Genomic DNA, 19,732 nt, shown 5'->3' on the forward strand with positions numbered 1-19,732 from the left:
TCTGTTATAAAATTATATTAATCTTATCAGGATTACATCTACTAAATTTTTTTTATAATGAGAAAAATGATTTGATGAGACAAATAATGGTTGGAGAAACTTGATGAAGAAGAAAGAAGATATGGATGATCATAAAGTATCTCTTTTAAGAATGTATTTTATTTTTTATTATTTTAATTATAAAATTAATAAATTTTATTAGTAAAAAAAAAATTTTATTTAATTTTTAGATTTCGATGTAGAAAAAAAAAAAAAAAAAAAAAAAAAAAGGACAAAACGTGATATTAAACTAGGCATGGCCTATAGGCCCGCCCCATATGAGTTTTGTTCCCAGTCCCACCCATATGATTTATGGGGGTGCTCGGGTGAAGCCCTAAGCCTGTCATCTCCTTTGCCTCGTCCTCCGACTTCCCAGAAGCCGACCTCCTCCCGCCGGCGACGACAATATCACCACCGGCCTCGTCCTCCTCCGCCGGTCTGTAGCCCCCGTCGCCTCCGCCGGCATGAAACCCACCGACCGTTGTTCCTCCAGCAACATCGCTGATCGGCTCCGCCTCCGATCATCCAAGCCGACGGTCGCCTCTGATGAGCATCGACGAGGTAGCCCTCTCGCTCATTCTCTATATTTTTATGGTATCTTTCCTGGCATTATCATTGATAAATCTTGTCCAGAGATTAAGAAGAAATCTAAATTTAGAAATAATCAAGGGATCAACCTTTTCTTTTTCTTCCTCAAGAACCTAAAATTGATTGATGATATTTCATTCTGTATTCTGCCCACGGGATATAGATCAACCTGTTGCATCAATTGGAACTACAAAGGTCCTCGAGCCTGATTTTTTCCAGTTTATTATCCCAAGATCTATTGGCCAATTGTCCAATCTGACGTACTGGGAACTAACAACAACTTTTCAAAGAATGCATGTAATTAAGACTGGTAGCAAAAAGATCACCATAAATTTTCTTTAAGTACAAAAACTCATTAGATTACACAACATGTTATATAAATTTATTTCGGAACCACTTTCAAGATGACCCTACAAAGACTGGCAGAAGATGATTTCCTGTCTTGTGGTGTGTAATTTGATTGGTCAAAGAGCTCTTCACAACTTAATTTGTTATCAAATTGTCATAATCTAGGATCTCATCCAAAAAAACTAGGTGGAAAGTATTATTTAGATTCTTTGATTTTGTATAAGTACCTGTGATCTCGTTTAAGTATCCAAGATCTATCCAGTACATAGTTGATGTGGGACTAATTATTTACCTGCCTGGGCCTTCACACCTCACACCCCCTCGGTTTAAACTCAAGTATTCTCACTAGATAAGCAGTCTAAATCTATTCAAATTCAGTCACAAATACCACGATCAGCCTATGGTCAACCTAAATTGGCTTTTCTAGTCTACATGTGCCATAGGCTCGCTCCACTCTAATGCCATTTATCGGAACCTAGTACCTCACCTAAAAAAGCTAGTTGAATGTATTATTTTAGTTCTGACCTTGTATAAGTATCTAAGATCTACCTGGTGCATGGCCGTTGTGGGACTAAACACATACCCATATGGATCCTCATGCAATTAGTTGTCATATTTTGTTTAAATGCAATGTGATGATGAGCATAATTGTTACTGTAAATGGAGATACTATGTAATGATGGTGAATTGATAGAGTAAGCATCATTGAAGTTCCCAAAGGACAATGGCAAGCTCTGCCTAGCATTTAGCTTCTAGGGCCTAATGCTTATGAAGAAGAGATTAAATATTGAGTCCAAACCGAAAAGGGAGAGTTTTCATAACATAACAAGAATCATCAAGATTTATGCTTGGTGATCACTACCATTGATTTTTGAAAATTGCAAAAGAAACTCTCACATTACAAATAAGTCACCACAGCCTTCTGAAATGGCACTTCAATGACAGTACCTCAACCATTTTTAGATACCTTTTATGTTGATTTAATTTTTCTGTGTTTTTTCTATACAAAACAACTTGTTTTTGGTGGTATAATAAAACATGGTATCATTTATAGAAATGTCAGCAGTTTTTGATGTATGCATGGAACTTATGGTCCCCAAAGCATATAAGCTTTTTTGACATATCAATCCAATGGCAGCCTCTTCAATAAGCCAACCCGAGATATGTTCTTCGACTTTACTCACAACTTGGCTTGAAGTTCCTTTAGATCCTATTCACCCAACCAATAACCCCACATAGCATTTATCATCGCATCCTTGCATTTGAGATTAGGTGTGCAATCGAGCCGAGTCGAGTCAAGTAGTTGGAAGTTTGAGTTCGATCCGACTCAAAATACTCAGGCTTGAAACTCGGCTCGAGCTCGACCGAGTCTTGATAACCCAAGCTCGAGCTCGACTCGATAAAAAATAAACAAAACTCAAGATCAACTCGACTCGACTCGAACATGAATCGAGCCATGCTCGAGCTCGAATTCGAGCTTTAACCTACTAATAATATATATATTAATATAAATAAAAATAATATGATTAAATATATATAAATATTCGAGTAGGCTTGCGATCTTTCGAACTGAGTATTCTACTGTTCGAGCTCAACTCAAAAAATTACTGGAGCTCGACTCCACTACTCAAGCTCGATAATAACCGAGTCGAGTTGAGTTCAAACTTGAGTCGAGTTCGAGTAGCTCGCAAGTAGTTTGACTTATTTGCACCCCTATTTGAGATATCTCTTGGGCATTGTATAAAGACTGGTAGTAGTATCATCATCAACTGAATTTAATTAGTCAGTTTATTGTTCTTGTTACTGATTTCCCCCACCAGCTGGTCTAGAGAGTAATACTATTCTGCCCCACGAGTGGGTTTGGACCATTGAATGAATCAAGCAACCCTGCTGGTTGCTTGTGCACAATATATATCTTCTGAACGTCCAACATGAGCATAGCATTTCTTTGCCAACCTCATCTGTGTGCCTTTACTCTGATAGCATGTAGGTTTGTTAGCATATGAAGAGTTCTTGTGCACAGTTAAGGAATGATCAGTTTCTCAAAAGCAACAGTTTTAGGTTATCTTCTATTGCAGCTGCTTCTCATATAGTTACTTTCTTTTTGGGTAGTTGCATAGCTTCTTCTTCAGATTCAGAGATTTCTCCAATCTGGTTGGTCTTTGGCATGATTTCACATAACACTTTCTGGGTTATTATTGCATTTTCTGCAACTTAAAACCATCTAGTAAGTGTGAAATGCTTTCTGCTGTGGTCTCAGTTTGCAGAAAAAGATACCCAACATAGTATGAAACTAAATTAGAAGCTCCATATGCAAAACTGTGATTAGGTAATCAGTAACTTGAACAATCTGAATTCAAGTGTATACATACTGACGTGATTTAGTCAAAGTGTGCAAGCTGAAGCAAGAATTATGTCTAGAAGAAAATGATTTGCAGCTACATCTCAAAAGAATATAAATGGTTTACCTCTGTTACATGGTTCTGTGTCTGTCTGCCTGTTCAAAGAGCTGCATCCTGGTGAAAAATTGGCAAACCTTCCCTAGTTATGTGTGAGAGCTTCATTGACTAATATTCTCTACTTTAGAGTCTCCCATTTCAATGCCTCTCATCTTAATTTTTCACTTGCTGAAATTCTGCAGGATTATAGGCTTTTACTTGGAAACTTTTGTGATCAGCAGGTTAAGTAAAAATTTCAGTAGTTATGGATTTTATTGCGGTTTTCTCAGAGGAAGATGAGAGAAGGGGTGGTCTTTTGTGGATGGTTTGCGGTGGTGATGGTCACTAAAAAAAAAAAAAAAAAAAGAACTCTTGAAGACTGAGGAAAGAACATGGGAACATGGCTTTTAACTGCTGCTGTTTTACTTTGATTCATGTGATTTGTTGAGATTATTCAGTGTGGAGTAGAACGTTGATTTTTTAAAAAATTAGAGTGTTTTATATAATAAAACTTTCTATAGTTCAATTACTTCCAAGTTATCAACAAGAATGTGGTTATGTTGTGCAAAACTTTAGAATAATGCTGCATTTTGCTAGTTGGAAAGTGGTTTCTTTTATTCTAATGGAGAGAATTTTATCATAGCTGATATACATCAATCACTGTAGTCTGCGTGATTCTATTAAAACCTTTCCAAGCTTTGTGTGAATGCATGAAGGTCCAACCTTGGGCTAAGTAAGCCTATGAAGGGTTGGTGATATGAGGAGATTTCTCTCTCTGAACAATGACTGGCTCATTTCTGTGTCCATCAAATTGAATGGAGTTCCAACCTTGAGCTAAGTTAGATGTATACCCTTTTTTTCCCTTGCATTTACATTGCCATGGTATTGTTTTTAGAGTTACATTGCTTAATGACATTTGGCATTTGTTGCTTGTATATTTATAGTGATCATATGAATAAATTTATGGAACAGAGTCCATTAGCTCTTGTATAATTATGCAGTTTACAATACAAACAATGTAACTTACTAGACCCGACTATAATTACTGAAAGAAAGCTGTGGGTACTGGTCACTATTCGAATTATTGTAGCATAAATAGTACCAAACGGAGATCCCCTCTCCAATTTTTTAAAAAAAATCCAAAAACATTGTCAATTGATTAAACACAAGCAACTTATCTGTCCTTTCTCTGACAGTATCAATTTTTTGGTCATATGTATGCTCATGCTTGTCTAAGACATTCCATGTACAATAGTCAGCAGGATTTAGTGCTAGACTTACAAAAAATTGTCAAACAATTAACCTCCACAGTTCAGATAATCATTTAAGTCAGTTTGTAAGAATAAAACCAGTGGCTGTTTTTTAATTTAGTTCTTGAGCTCATTTTGCCTTGCTACATGAGTGTGATGATTAGCATGATTTTTTAATATTATGAATGGGATTTTATAGTCACATGCCGGGTCTATGCTTGCTCCTAATATTCGGCTTTACTAATTAGATGTCATGCAATTCTCTGATACTTAAACTGATTATTTTTTCTTTTGAAGTTGACAAGACCAAAATAAATGATAGGCTGCTTTTGCTCATTTGCTTGCAGACGTGCGGTTTCAGTGGCACCAAGTTCCACTAACAATACAATATAGAAAACTTGATTAGAAAAGAACCAATTTGTTATATATGCTTGATTGCTAGTATGTGATGATGTTAAATATAGTAGATTAAACTCAGAGAAATCTGTAATTCATTTTAGGTAGTTGTGTTGAAAATGATGGTAGTTCATGTACTGTTCTGGAGGTTTATCAATGCCACTTGCATCTCTAAAAAATTGAACTTGCCTAATTGTAGTGTGGGCGAGTCTCCCCTCCCTTTCTTTCAAAAATTGATTAAACTCCAAAAGGACTTAAAATTGTAGATTTTTGCTGACATCTCAGGCTCCAAACTGCATCCAATCACCGCCTTAATTTAGGGAAAATTATAAATTTCATCTGCCTATGATGCAAACATTAAAAATGACATATCTCCACCAAAGGAAGGAACCGCAACCATAAAACCTGGTCCCAACTATTTTAAGGTCGATTCTATGAATCCTCATCCAGCAAACATTCCTATTTAGTGCTACCACTGGTGTGAACCCAAAAAAAATGGTTTTAATTGGCTAGAACTTTTTAACTGGTGAAAGCATGACAAAAAAGATTTTTCCCCCTGAAAAGAAAGGGCTAAGTCAAAAGACTTAGGTCACTAAAAGAAACACCAAAAGAAAAAAAAAAAAGGGTCTTCTTGTACCATTGTCAATTGATTAAACACCAAAAGACTCATAATAGTAGTCTTTTGTTGTCATCTTGACCTTCAAATTGCATCCAATCATAGCCTTATGATTAGATGACATAATTCAGGGAGACATAAATTTCATCTTTCTATGATACAAGCATCGAAAAATGATGGATTGCCACAAAGGTAGGGAATCATAACCATAACTATCAAGGCTTGGTCCCAAGTATTTAAGATTGGGTTTTACGAAGCACCACCCACTATTCCCATTGAGGTCTACCATTGATGTGAACCCAACGAAAGGTTTGAAATGGCTAGACCTTTTAACTCATGAAAGCATAACAAATAGATTTTTTTTTTTTGCCTTCCAAAAGGAAAGGGCAAGCTACAAGATTTAGGCTATAAGAAAGAAACACATTATATTTTCGTTAAAATACATCAAAGTATTGCAACTAACTAAGATATTAGAAACAAAACACAAGAAGGGCAAGTGACATTGGGACAGTTGATATTGCGGTCCACATGTGATCTCTCTCAAGAAGCTGCCAAGGCCAAGCTTTTACCTATCTCCAGCATTTCCAAGTCTCAAACCTATTAAAGATTGGCTCTCATGGACCAATAAGATCAAGAATATCACAAGATGAAAAAACTGGAAAAAAAAATAAATCAGAGGATCCAAAATCCTGTACCCACTCACACTGACGTTTGTTAGATGTTAATTGTGACAATATACTGGATCATGAATGCTCTGTTTTAACCGTTTTCCTTCTTTTGTTTATTTAGTCTGAAATCAAGTCTGTGATCTTGTAAATTTGTTGATTTTATTGTTTTATTAGATCTAATCCTTGATGGGTTTATGCTTTAGAAGCACTAGAGGTGAGGTAAATGCCATTTTTCCATATTGTGTTCTCCTTATTATCTCCTTGTAAATTGCAATACTTCATTACTTTAGACATGGATGTTGTTTTTTCTAGAGTCTTGATGTATTTTAACAAACTTCTAAAATGTTTTCTTCTTGTTCGTTAAATCTTGTAGCTGGGATCTGAATTTTTACAGGAAATAATCTATTTGTATGCTTTCATGAGTTAAAATATCTAGCCACTTCAAACCTTTTCTGGGGTTCACATCAGAGGTAGACCAAAATAGGAACTTTGGTGAATGAGGATTCATAAAACTGATTTTGAATAGCTGGAACCGGGCTTGATGGTTATGATTATGGTTCCCACCCTTGGCAGAAATCTGTCATTGTTCGATGCTTGCATCATAGTAGATGGTTTTTATGTCTTTTTTTCTTTGCATTTTATCCATCAATTATAAAGCTGTAATTGGATGTTCTTTGAAGGTCGAGATGTCTTCAAAAGAGTGATATTTTTGTCAACAAAAGACTGCTATTTTGAATCCTTGTCTAATCAATTATCAATATTTTAGGAAGTTTTATTTAATTTTAATTTGAAAAGAGGATTTACTGTTTGATATTTTTCATGCTACAGTACTTTGAATAGTGACCAGCGCCTAAAGCTTTTCATTTAGGAGTTATATTTTAGGTCCAGAAAGTTACCTGGTTGGCATTTCATAGATAAAGATTAGATCCTATTTTTAAGTGATTTTAGTTGGAGGCAAATTAGTGAGAAAAAAAGAAGGATGATTGTTGATTTGTTTAGGACATTCATTTTCCAAAAGTGCTTGTTGGAAATAGGTAAGTTGAGAGTCCTTTTTTTTGAGCAGGAAGCGATTTTTCTTGTTGTTTGGGTCTTTTTAATTAGGATCTATATAAAGTGAAGAATTTGAAAGTTTTAAAGTTATTTGTTTGAAGAAAAATATTTTAGCCAGTTCAGCCTTGTTGTTTCCTCTCTCCCCCTCTTAACTCTGATTTTCTGTCTATGATCTAGTAGATATATGATCTTTTTTCTTTACTTTAATTGTACTATATCCAATACATTTGATATACTGAACTTGCTGTGTGCCTGTTTTGCTTTTAATTTGATTAAAAAACTGATGTTATTTGATTTTTTTTTTTTTATCATAACTTACAGATTTCCCTCCTGTCCTATTTCTGCAAATTGGACAGCAAGCTGAATATTTATTCATCTGATCTTCCATGCATATGTAGGCTATTCCTAAATGTCACCTTTTTTTGGCTACTAAAGGTTTATAAAGCTAGATTTTGCAATGTTAGCTCAATAATTACAATTTGGTATTTGTCTTTATGAACCTTTACGTAAAGATAGAGTTTGTATTCAAGCATATCATGGTAAGCAATAATAATACTTATGGTTTAAATAAAGTCTTTGGCATTCCAGTGAGAGATAGCAAAGTTAAGGGATTTGCTGGACTTGATATAATGTAGACTGAATTATTAAATGGGAATTAATGGATCATAAGCTGTGGGAAAAGCTCAATCTGAAGAATGATTTGCCATATATTGAGACAGTGGCATCCCTATAAGGAAGGATGAGACCTGTCATGATAGAAACATCCATTCATTTTGTGTTTTTCATCCCATGTAATTTATGTTTGCTTGTGGTTTGATGCTTGAAGTTAGTTGACTTCAGTTGCTTTAATGCCATGTAGTTGTTATCAACTTCCAAGTTGTCTTTTTTTTTTAAAAAAAAAATCTAAAACCCTGATTCTTCTCTTTTTCTTTATTCGATATTTTTCAATTAATTGATTGATATTTTACAAAATATCATGCAAACATGGAAATTTAGAATCCCATGCTTCTACGGTTACATTGAATTTGATTTTACATTTCTACCTTTGTAAAATCATTATTTGCAATTTCAAAAGCAAAAAATTAGAAGTACAGAATCACCACATATCATGTTTTTGTGATACTTCCAAATGTATCCTCATTTGTAATGCCTGTAAATTGTAATCAGTCATTCAGTATGCTTTAGTTATCTTCGTCAAAAGCAAAATACTTGTTCAATATGACTTAGGATGTGATTCATTTGATCTATTGATCTTGTCATTTAGGCATTTTTATTTAATTTCATTAGTTTCTGATTGTATAATCAGTAGAAATAACCTTGAGTGGAAGCTGGGGCCTTTCAGAGAATCTGCCATCATATTTGTGCGACATGTTCCTCATGGGTGGGACTTGGGAGGGACTGATAACAAGAGATGAGAGGTTGGTGAATCAGGAGGAAAAGGCAGGCCATTCTTCAATTTCAAGGCTTTTAATATGCTGGAAAGCACCTTTATTGGTACGTTATGGTACCCAAAATAGTGAAAATTGCAGGATTGATGACCATCCTTATCCAGCTTGCTTCTCCATCTTCTTGCCTTGCTGCTTCCTAATCCCACTTTGGTGGGACATGTTACAAGAAATTTAGATAGGCCCTAGAGTCTAAATATCCCTTTGTCCTAGCAATGCACAAAATTGGTCATCTTTCTGTACCAGAGCATGCCTGTAGGAAGAACATGGTGCAATATGGTTCATATTCTTTATAGTGGGCAATGTTGATAATGCTATACATCCTTGGGTCCAATAAGTATGTATGGAGGTTGCATGAAAAATGCAAGACACACCTTCATGGACATTGGTGAATGATAAGAGAATCACTGGTTAATGGAAGAAGTAGCCCTAGATAGGAAGAACTGGTCAACTCATAAAAATCAATGTCAAAAGCATGGGAATACTCTTTTTGTCATACTCATGGTTATTGGTGTAACCCTAATTCTAATCAACTTACAGCTTGGTCTTCCCTCATCCATGATTTCAATTTATATACAAAGGGCCTATGTCAAAACTAAATTTTGTATGCCTTCTATTCCATAATTTGAAATAGGAATGACAACGGGTCAAATATGGGTTAGGTTGGCCAATATCCATACACGCCTTGCAATTAAAAACCCAATACCCATGCCCGCCTTGTACTCGCCTTGGGATAGGTTGGCTCGGGTTAGGTCATGTGGAGTTGTAGGTCAGGTTGGGTTGGATAAATAAGAGGGGTCGGGCCAGATCGGGTAAGAAACTCATCATATATTATAAACAATTATAATTTTGAAACGAAGATTTAGATTAAGTTTATATCGGGTCGGGTTTTGAGTGGGGCATATCATTACCCATATCTGATCCAATCCGCTTCGATTATTTTTTCCCCTAGAACCTCTACCCTCCCTGGGTTTTAGTAGGGTCGGGTCGAATTTCCCCCATTCGGGTCGGGTCTGGTACTCAGTGGGTCGGTTAAAATTGCCATCTTTAATTTGAAAGATAAGCTTTCATCAGTTGCTAATCAGTTACTAGTTTGTTCTTTCTTATACCAGATTGTTGGTGTCTCAAGATTTGTGATTTTCTTTTTGATAAAGTTAGCAAAATAGAAAGATTAACATTTTTTATTTTATTTTTTAAAAAGGCATCAGCATCTCTTGATAGCAATTTTATTTTCTATAGCAATGCTAAGATGCCTTTTTTCTTGTTTGTGTGTCATCTCATGTTTGCAAAAGTTCCTATGAGAAAACTGACTTACAGGTTTGAATCTGGTGAACTGTTTTATCTATAACAATGTATGAGGGAGTTCTCCATTTGAGATTAGTTTACCATTTAAGGTAAAACTGTGGGGGTATTCTAACGATAGCTGTGTATGTCATTCTTTTGTTGTTGCAGTATGTAATCGGAGTCGTTCTAAGATCACAACAAGGCAAGCAGCTAAAATGTTAGAAAGCTCTGAAAATTCAGGCAAATCTTTCTATGATTCCCTTCCTCAATACAGGAGGTCAAGAAGACTTAAAAATGTTAGGCGGACCAACTCCAGCAATGATAAGAAGCTAGATACCAATGTGTTTGAGTCCTACTTAGAGTGAGTTCCACATCCATAACAGAAGCAGCCTGTGCATGATATCCAGCTTTCTGAAAATATGTTGTTTTTTCTTGTCTAGGGATCTATGGAACAGGATATCAGAAGAGAAGAGGAGCTCCTGTGCATATATTGATTGTTTATGGTTTTCTTTGTACAAGGATAAAATGACAAAAGAAAAGGTGCTTAAGTGGATTAAGAGGAAACAGATCTTTGCAAGGAAATATGTTTTTGTCCCTATTGTTTGTTGGTGGGTTTTGCTTATAAATATTTCTTTCTTATTCACCAAAAAAAGTTCTATCTTTTGCAACTAGTAAAAACAACTAATATTTTTGACATTTTAATAGGAGACACTGGAGTCTTCTTATTTTATGTCACTTTGGAGGAAAAAAACAATCAAAAGCGAAAAAACCATGCATGTTGCTGCTCGATTCACTTCATAGTACAGAACCAAAGAGGTTGGAGCCAGACATAAGAAGGTTTGCTTTTGTGCTTTATTTTTGCTCCTCCAGACACCATAAATAATTCAAATTGTTCTTTATCTCTCTCTAGTGTTAGTCTTCTTCTTGTTCTTTCAGGTTTGTGCTCGACATTTATAAATCAGAGGGAAGAAAAGAGGGGGATGATTTTATATCCAAAATTCCTCTCTTAATTCCTAAGGTAATGATACCACATTATAGGCTTTTATGGTAGTTTATGGTTTCCCAATCATTGTCACACAAGTGCTTTGCAGGTGCCACAACAGACAAATGGTGAGGAATGTGGCACATTTGTACTTTATTTCATATACCTCTTTCTCCAAAATGCTCCTGAGAATTTCAGTCAAGAGGGATACCCTTACTTTGTAAGTTATACTTTAAACACCTCCTTACTTGGTACCTTGTCTTGTACATAGATTAGAGCATGCTGTATCTTATTTTTTTTGTTTCTTTATCCTTCAGCTAACGGAAGAATGGTTTTGTTCGGAAGACTTGGAGATCTTCCGTAAAGAAATTTATTCATTTTGGATGTAAGTTTGGAGTTTGACATCTAGAGATTTTAACATGTATAGGAATTGTTGATTGGTCAGCATGCATAGATTCCATGGTTATCAGAAATGCTGTGTTGTTTGTAGTCTATAAACACATGGAATATTTATATCAGCAAATTGTTCTGCCATAAATTTAGGCTATTTCAAGTCCGGTATATTGTTATAAGTAGCTAGAAGAACAGTTCAGTTTGTCAGTTGCTTGGTTTAAGTGCCTGATAAAATTTCTTTTTTTGCTGGACTATATACAAAACATTAAATCTTAAGTAAAAGATCTGATAGCTCCAAATCAAAAATGGGCCATCTAGATCAGAGGTTCACACTATTGATTTTGATTTACATCTTCAAAAATGCTAAGAAAAGTTTCATCTTTTGGAAATCTCTAAGCTATGCATCCAGCAGGTGTCGGAATGGATGATGTCCATTGTTAGTATGCTAAAACACATGATAAAGCATTTAAATTGAGAATCCATTTTGTTTTAATCATGATCTATGCATTTTTTTTTTTTTTGATGAAAATGATCTATACATCTTGAAACAAATATAAATTGGAAAAAAGGGGAAAAATTACCAGAACACACCCTCTACTTAGGATCATTATCACTTAGTACCTCAAGTTTCAATCTGGTCCTTGAAATTGGTTGTGGTTTAGTGTGGTCTTATCATCCATGTCCATTTACTCGAGCTCATAGGATTCCATCATATTTAGGACTAAAATGCCCTTGAAGCTATTATCAACCTGGAAGAGGAGGAGGAGAAACCCAAAAATCCAAGAAAAAGATAGCAACAAGAAGAAGAAGAGGAAGAGGAAGAGGAAGAAAAATCCTACTAGAAGCCGACCTAGGAAAAGAATCCTTGCTTGTCATTGTCTTCTGATGGTTGCAAGTGGGTTGTAGTGGTTGATGATTGAGTCGGCCTCCTTCTAGAGGTTGACCTTGAAAAAATATCCTACTAGAAGCCAATCTAGGAAAAAATCTCTCGTTGTCATCCATGGTCAGGTCGGTGAGGGCCTTGAGGGTATGGTGGAGCTGGCCCTCACCAAGGGTCTTGTGGGAAGGATCAAGGGCGACAAGTAGAATCTCTAGTGCTTCTTTCACTACCAAATTTGGTTGATCCCATCATTAATAGCATTGCAGACGTCATGGGCTTTCGATGCCAAAGTCAGAGGTGAGGTAGTCGAGAGGGGCACATGGGAGGATGCCCTTGTTGTTGAAGAGGATCAAGAAGAACTCATCTTGGCTAGGGCGTCCAGGAGCTTCTGGACCTAGGATAGGGAGAGGAGGTCAACTTTGCTGTCAGCAGAGGATAGGTGGAGGAAGAGGACTTTGGGAATTCAATGGCAGGTGGAAAGAATTGATAGGTTCGAGCTCAATGGGGCTGCACTTTATGCTGCTGACTACGAGCACCTAGTGGAGATGGGGGATAGGATCTCATTTCATGGAGGGATGGTGAGAAAAGGGAGAGGGAACTTGGGAGAGGAGGGTTATGTTTTGAGAAGAAACAAAGTAAAACAGAGATGCAAAGGGGGTAATTATGTCCTTCTAGTCTATCTTAACAATAATGGATGCCAGGTGGGGCTTGGAGCCATATTGAACTACTTAACTAACTTTAGGGACCATATTGAAACTTTTAAACTCTAGGGGTACTATGCAAAATTAACCCTAATTTGAGAGGGTGTTCAAGTAATTTTTCTAATAAATGAGAGACCACTAGAACATTTGATTTTTGTTTTTTCTTGTTTTTTTTTAAATTTTAGGGGTGTAGATCACAATTAGTAGTGTGCATCTTCAATTTCAAGGGTCTATCGTTGATTTTGAATTTTAAATCTTTAACAAAGATTAAATGTTTAATGTGTCTTTTAACCTTTTTTCTTCGAGAGAGCTAAAACTTTTACTAGTGCAGGTTTTTGGAAAATTGGCCTTGTTACATTTTTGAGTGGTTATACTAGAAATCGAATTCTAATTCTAGCTTAGCAACCAGCGTTGAATCCCCAGGTGGTAAAAATTGTGGACCTTAATTATGAATGCCCTGGAACTGTCAAGATGAATCATTGTTCTTACCCACCTTAACTGTTGTCTAATGCAGCAAACCAGTGTCACGGTTAGTCAGTGAACATGCAGCATAAATGGTACAAGTATTGTTTGTGTATCATTCTACTTAAAAGCTAAGAACACGACTGAAATATTGACCCAGAAAAACAAGAATGCCAATTTGGTGGATGGATGGATTCATGTATATCTTAATCTTATGTGAAAATCTCGGACCATAAATTTGGAACATGTATATGAAGACATGAATAAATACAAATATGGTAGTGTCTCTTTTTGTCTATGTGCACATGTGCATGTGCAAGTGTCTACACATAGACATTTGCTAGTAGATTTTTGGCATCAGAACTAATGACTACAAAATGTATGATGGGCTAACCAAATTGAAGATTGATGTAGTTCTTGAAAGCCGAGGTACTAGAGGCAGATATTTGGCGAGGGTTGCACAGGCATGTGATGTCAGGTTGTAGGAGGTTATGCACGAGGGCTGTATAGCATTGGCCTGGGTAGCCGTGAGGCAAAACGGATCTATCGATTGAGTTATTTGTTGTGCGGTCATGCTGTGAGGCACTATAAGGCTTGGATGTCGGATTCAAGTGGGTGTTGAGGTACTGGAGTCACAGGAGTGAGGCAGGCCAGTGGGGGTAGCCTTGTGTTGGTATTACAAACTTGGGGTGAAGAAACACAAGCAGTTGGGACAGGCTGAGGAGAGGTCTAAATTAGGTTTGGTTAATTTGCTAGTTGTATTGTGTCTTAAGGAGTAGGTATTTCTTGTTCTCTTGCAATTCTCATTCTAGATTTTGGAGATATATTTTCTTAGTGTGATTTTGGGTCCTTTTATGAGTAGGATTATAATTTGAAGGCTCTATTTTAGGTCTAGGTTAAGTTAGAAATCTTTTAGACTCATTAGGATTGTGATTTGGAAAGATTTTTAAGGTCTTTCATGTGGAACCCAATGGAGTTACAACTTTAATGGAGTTTTTTGTTGGTTGGAAATCTTATTTTAAGTCAAAACTCCTTCGTCCATTATGGGTAAGCTAGAAGTCTTTTGATGATTAGGAGGCGTTGTTTTAGGGTTGTTTGAGTGTCTATAAATGTGGGTTCATGGAGAATGACGAATTATGTATGATTTATTGATTTTATTGAATGAAATTACTTTTTTGTGGAGATTTTTCCCTATATTATTATGATCTCTCTTTCTATTCTTCTCCTCTATTCAACCCCTTCTCTTTCCTTCTTCTTTCTCACTGTTTGGCTGTGACAGGATAGTATTCAGATCTAATCTGATCTAAAATGTATTTCTGTTCAGATTTATATTATTTGCAGTCCTAGCTCAAAGGGGCTGTGTCAAAGATCTGTGCCATTGATCATGATCTAGAGAAATAAAAATATTTAACACAAAAATTCATTTATTTTGGTTGTCTTCCTACTTAAGAATCAAGTGAATGCAATATTGATGGCGCTGATGGCACATTACATTATTTATCTAAAATCTGTAGTTTGAAAGCATCCAAACCTATGAAATTTTGATTTGTGTATGTTTTAAAAATACACAAATGCTAGCACCATTGGTGTCATTCATTTTACACCCACCTGATGCACAGGCAGGAGACCTCATAGCATATAATTCTCTATCTGTTGGGTTTCATGATAATGTTGTGGTTATCAAATTTGACTTGCCTGGAATTAGTCAATAGTGTGTTTTTGGAATCTATTATATTTTTGCCTGCATGTTTTTGCACGTTTCCTTCAGGATTTCCTAACCTGAAGATTCTTGAAATCAGAAGATACTGATCTTTCTAGTATTTTCAGATAATATGGTGTAATCTGTAATCCAGAGATGTTATAAATACAAGTATTATTGCTTGGGTTTTGGAAAATATGCTGAGTAAAATGTTTTCAAAATAATTTAGTAGATACATGTGCAATGTGAGTATCATATGTGAATTTACTATGATTAGGTTACTAGTCTCTAAAATTGTCTTTCATCTTGTTAGAAATGTTCTTGTTGCGGCAATCTAATGTAACTTTTATTTTCCTCACAGGAGCCAGGGTATTACTCATGTTCAATAACCAAAACATCCTCAGTCCAATCTTTATTTCTGTTTTATTGAGAAGCATAAATGGCATATTTTGGTTAGAACTATCCAACCTCAGTCATCTCTTTGCTCTGGTGTCATACCTTAGTATTTTTGCAACGATGGAGATACCTTTTCTATAATATGTTTCTTTTTAGCATGCTGTAAACCTGCTGTCATACATTTCTTTCAAATGTTGTGGCATATGCCATCCTCATGCATCTAACAATATGCCATTCTTCTGCATGCCAGTTTTTCGCACGATTGCAATGGGCCAATCCATGCAATGGGGACTTCTGCAACACTGGAAAAGTTCTCAAAGTTATAAAGAGCTCCTTTCATAGTAACATATGATTCCTTCCAAACAACTGTCACCAACCTCCCCATATGGGTATGTAATGAGCTCAAGTTTGTTTATACTTTGTGCTCATATAAATTTAGAGATTTTCTCAACAAATTTGTTGGATAAATTCGTGACTGATTTTGCTGTTGATTTGAGCCAAGATGCATCTTCTATTATATGGTGGAACTTGAAATGTGGCCTTATAGTATGCGTACAAATATGCTTTAACCTCCACATGAGAATATGCTGCTTTGGATTTGAGCTTGCTGTCTTAAGACAGGTTATCAGCTGTTGTGATATCAAGGCAATCATGTATACATATGATGCTCTGCAAAGTTTGAAGTTTTGATTTATCCTACTTTTGACTGCATAATTTCTGTATAAACCTAAATAAACGACAGATTGCATCTCTAAGTGGATTTTGAAATCTGGAGTGGTTTTGTTGTTTGGATTCTGGCCATACTTGTTAAAATCACATGCCATCCCATTCAGCCTGTATCCGATTCATACATCTGAACACTGTCTCTTATCATGTTGCATCGAAAAATCTAAGAAATTAGAGAATGTTTCATAAGAATGTGCATGGTAAATTCATCACGTGTGATTGATTTAAGAGGAAGGGGTATTTAACTGATGATAAATTCCAAATGAAATATATATATATATATATATATATTTTGGTAAGAACTCCAAATGAAATATTGGAACTAGGTTTCATACATCCGAATGCTGTCCTATTCAGCCTGTCTGATTCATACATCTGAAACTGCCCATTATTATTTTACTTCAAAAATCTAACAAATTAGAGACAATGTGTCATAAGATTATGCATGGTAAATTCATCACATGTGATTGATTCAAGAGGAAGGGGAATTGGACTGATGATTAATTCCAAATGAAATATTGGAACTAGGTTTCTCTTTTGGTACTGGAATATCAGCTAATAAATATGCTTATTTTTTATTGCATAGACTCTACCGTAAGCCATCACCCTAGACGCTCTGTATTTGCTGCTTCCACTTCAACTGGCGTTGTGCACACTATCATTCAGGAGCAAGACGGTTAAAGAGTCCCATAAGTATTTTATTTGCAACCTTTGAGTTAGAACATTTCTCTGGTTATAAGTTTGGTTGCTGCAAGTCTTCGGTCCGAGGTGTGTGGTGATGGTCAGCTTCTTTCAAACCATGCGGTCGGTCTCAATTCAAGGACATGGGTTCTTTGGAGAATCTGCAAATCAAGTCCGTTTTCATTGGAGATTTTTCAATGAGAGATTTTTTAGTATTTAAGTCAGTCGAAATTTGAGAACAGTAGAGATAAGAGAAATAAAGCTAGAGAGTGTGGGTTGTTCTTTAGAGTAAAATTTATTTAAGGGTCTCTTATGTCCTCTTTTACATAGAATAGGACAGTCAGATGTTACCCCCAAGTTTGGTAATGGCAGTGGAGAATCATTAGAGTTAGAGATGTGGATAGTGAGTTATGAGTGTTAATTACGTGACACCAACTCATGTACCCATCTTTTAAGGAAACCATCCAAGAGTTTAGAGGGTTATCTTGCCTTCTATTACAGTCTGTTGGCATTGGACCTTGTTTCTTGTCATCGGTGTGACTCTGATCCTATGGTCAGTATGCATCCAATCTAGGGGTTGGAAAGGATCTAATGTTGGAGCTACTTCATCTCAATTTTCTAGTCTTCTCTTCCCAACATCTAAAGAAGTTTTGTTTTTCTCTTGAGTCATTAGTGAGATGTCCGTGTTCGGCCACAATTTGATAAGAGGAAAGTCGCGGTGGATTACCTCCATAACATTTGTCCCTATTTTCGAGTTCTAAGTAGTTTCATTACTTTGGATGAAGGTAGTCAATTCTAATGCTTATCTTCAGTTGTCGATCTGACCATCACCTTGAAGCATTTAATCTACGATATTTAGGAGTGAAAGTGGTATGGATATTATCTGTTCGGATCTATTTTCGTATCCAAATCAATTCGAATATGGATAAAAGTTTGAGATTCGATCAATATCCGTATCCAAATCCATATTCGTTAAAGAAAAATAAATATGGATATGGATAGATAACTATCTGATCCATATCCGAATATTCGAATCTACATATAATCCTATATAATTTTATATAGTACTTATTAATTTTTTTAAAAAATATGTAACTATATAAATATATTATTAACTTGATTTATTATCTATTTAGTAATATCTTTGATTCTGTAGTTATAAAGTTAAATTATTTAAGTAATATTTATAATGATCCATACTTTCAATATCCGAATTGTATCCATATCCATTTAAAACAAATATGGATATGAATTTTTTCATTCGAATAATATCTGTATCTATATTTGTATCCATCAGACAAAATAACTATGGATATGGATATAGTGGTATCCGATCCGATTTCAGCCCTAACAGTATTTAGTAGAGAAAATCTCGGGATTTCATTAATGTACCGCTTTGCAAGTCCTACTGCAATATGAGGGATGAGTGGTTGGAGGTGTTGCAGTATAATGATTTAGAAAAGAGATTTGGAGATCATATCCGGGCTTGTCGTAGCTTGCCATATGTCGGACGTTGATAGACCCTATGCTATTCTTTGTAGATCAACCTACGTGGCTTGATCTAGGGGAGGTGTGATGAAGAGCTGTAGGATTTAATGCTTTTGATGCATGCCACATGATGAAATATGGTAATATGAGGATTTAATTCAGATCGTTGGTTAGCAGTATAAATATATTCTTTCTATGTTGCTTTTGCCCAATTTGCTCTATTGAATTCTTGCTGTCTCTTGCTGTTGCAACCGCTGGAGGAAAGTTCTCTGATCGCAATTGTCTTCTTTGGTACCAACGCCTTCAAGTCCTTAATGCCCCATTTCTTGGTTGGTTCCCCATCTTGTCTCATTTTCTTTATTTTCTGGCAATTTTTTGGGCTCGATTCCTCCCCCTTTCCACCTTAGTTTCATTCACATACTGCCTTCTTTTTTGTGGCTTTTGATAGTGGTGAGATCAAGGGTGAAAATCTTCATGGTGGCCAAAGTCCTCGTTTGCGATCTCCCTGGCCAGGTCTAAGGATACTCCTCGGACCTCCACGAAGCCTACTCTTCATTCGGGTATTGGACCTCTCGACCCCAAGTCTCGTGTAATCTCGTGCATGGGTTCGAAGACTTCTGAGCTTGAGCAATAAGGAGTCAAGTATTGCTAAGGATGACCTTAGGAGTTTCGGACTCAGTTCTCAATTCCCTCATCCTTTTCACTAAAAGTTCTTGGTTGGTATGGTCGAGTCATTGATGCTCTAGAGGCGTGAGTCACCTGGTACGTGGAGTCCCTTCGAGCTAGTTTTTATCTCTCTTCATCCCTTCATCAGTAATATTTTAGATTTTTATAGGATTCTCTTGACTATGATTATTTTGAACTCTACTCAGATGTTCATCATTTTTATTATCCTTTGCAAGTGGCTCAGCATTCCTTTGAGATACTTGCAGGTTAGAGTGATAGTCATCATGAAGAAGCACCCTCACGAAAAAGGATGGTTGTATTTCTCTCCCTGATTTGAGTGCGAGTTCATCAGTAAACTCCCCTATTTGGTTCATAGTTGGAAAACCCATTTTCTTTGTTTCTTCGGATCTGTCCAGGGGATTCAATTGGATCTGAGATAATCTTTGGCTTTCTTGAATAAGGACAAGTTGATTCTTCTCGAGGATGAGGAGGATTATCATGCTTTGCTCGATATTGAGGTACCGGAGTTGAAAGAA

At 36.1% G+C, this 19,732-nt stretch overlaps 1 protein-coding gene across 4 annotated transcripts; it reads left to right on the top strand.

Annotated features, from left to right (window-relative positions):
- The first annotated feature begins 325 nt into the window (after window positions 1–325).
- Window positions 326–16,251, top strand: LOC105034221 (probable ubiquitin-like-specific protease 2A). Of its 4 annotated transcripts, none has more exons than XM_073262159.1 (9): window positions 326–600; window positions 10,291–10,483; window positions 10,563–10,730; window positions 10,828–10,959; window positions 11,059–11,140; window positions 11,214–11,324; window positions 11,422–11,489; window positions 15,601–15,691; window positions 15,886–16,251. In XM_073262159.1, exons 1-8 carry the CDS (start codon window positions 504–506, stop codon window positions 15,626–15,628), a joined length of 879 nt encoding a protein of 292 aa, XP_073118260.1. In that variant the 5' UTR covers window positions 326–503; the 3' UTR covers window positions 15,629–15,691; window positions 15,886–16,251. The 4 variants fall into 4 exon arrangements, with proteins under 4 accessions (XP_073118260.1, XP_010907576.1, XP_010907573.1 ...); XM_010909274.4 differs by lacking the exon at window positions 15,601–15,691 and having other exon boundaries at window positions 10,291–10,324; window positions 10,397–10,483; XM_010909271.4 differs by lacking the exon at window positions 15,601–15,691.
- Window positions 16,252–19,732: the final 3,481 nt, after the last annotated feature.

This window comes from Elaeis guineensis, chromosome 8 (assembly GCF_000442705.2).
Source record: "Elaeis guineensis isolate ETL-2024a chromosome 8, EG11, whole genome shotgun sequence".
Classification (NCBI taxonomy): domain Eukaryota; kingdom Viridiplantae; phylum Streptophyta; class Magnoliopsida; order Arecales; family Arecaceae; genus Elaeis; species Elaeis guineensis.

Coding starts and splice junctions, on each gene's coding strand:
- LOC105034221 (XM_010909271.4), top strand. CDS start 504: ATGAAACCCACCGACCGTTGTTCCTCCAGCAACATCGCTGATCGGCTC. Junction 10,960..11,058: donor TTGGAGCCAGACATAAGAAG/GTTTGCTTTTGT, acceptor TTGTTCTTTCAG/GTTTGTGCTCGACATTTATA. Junction 11,490..15,885: donor GAAATTTATTCATTTTGGAT/GTAAGTTTGGAG, acceptor TCTGCATGCCAG/TTTTTCGCACGATTGCAATG.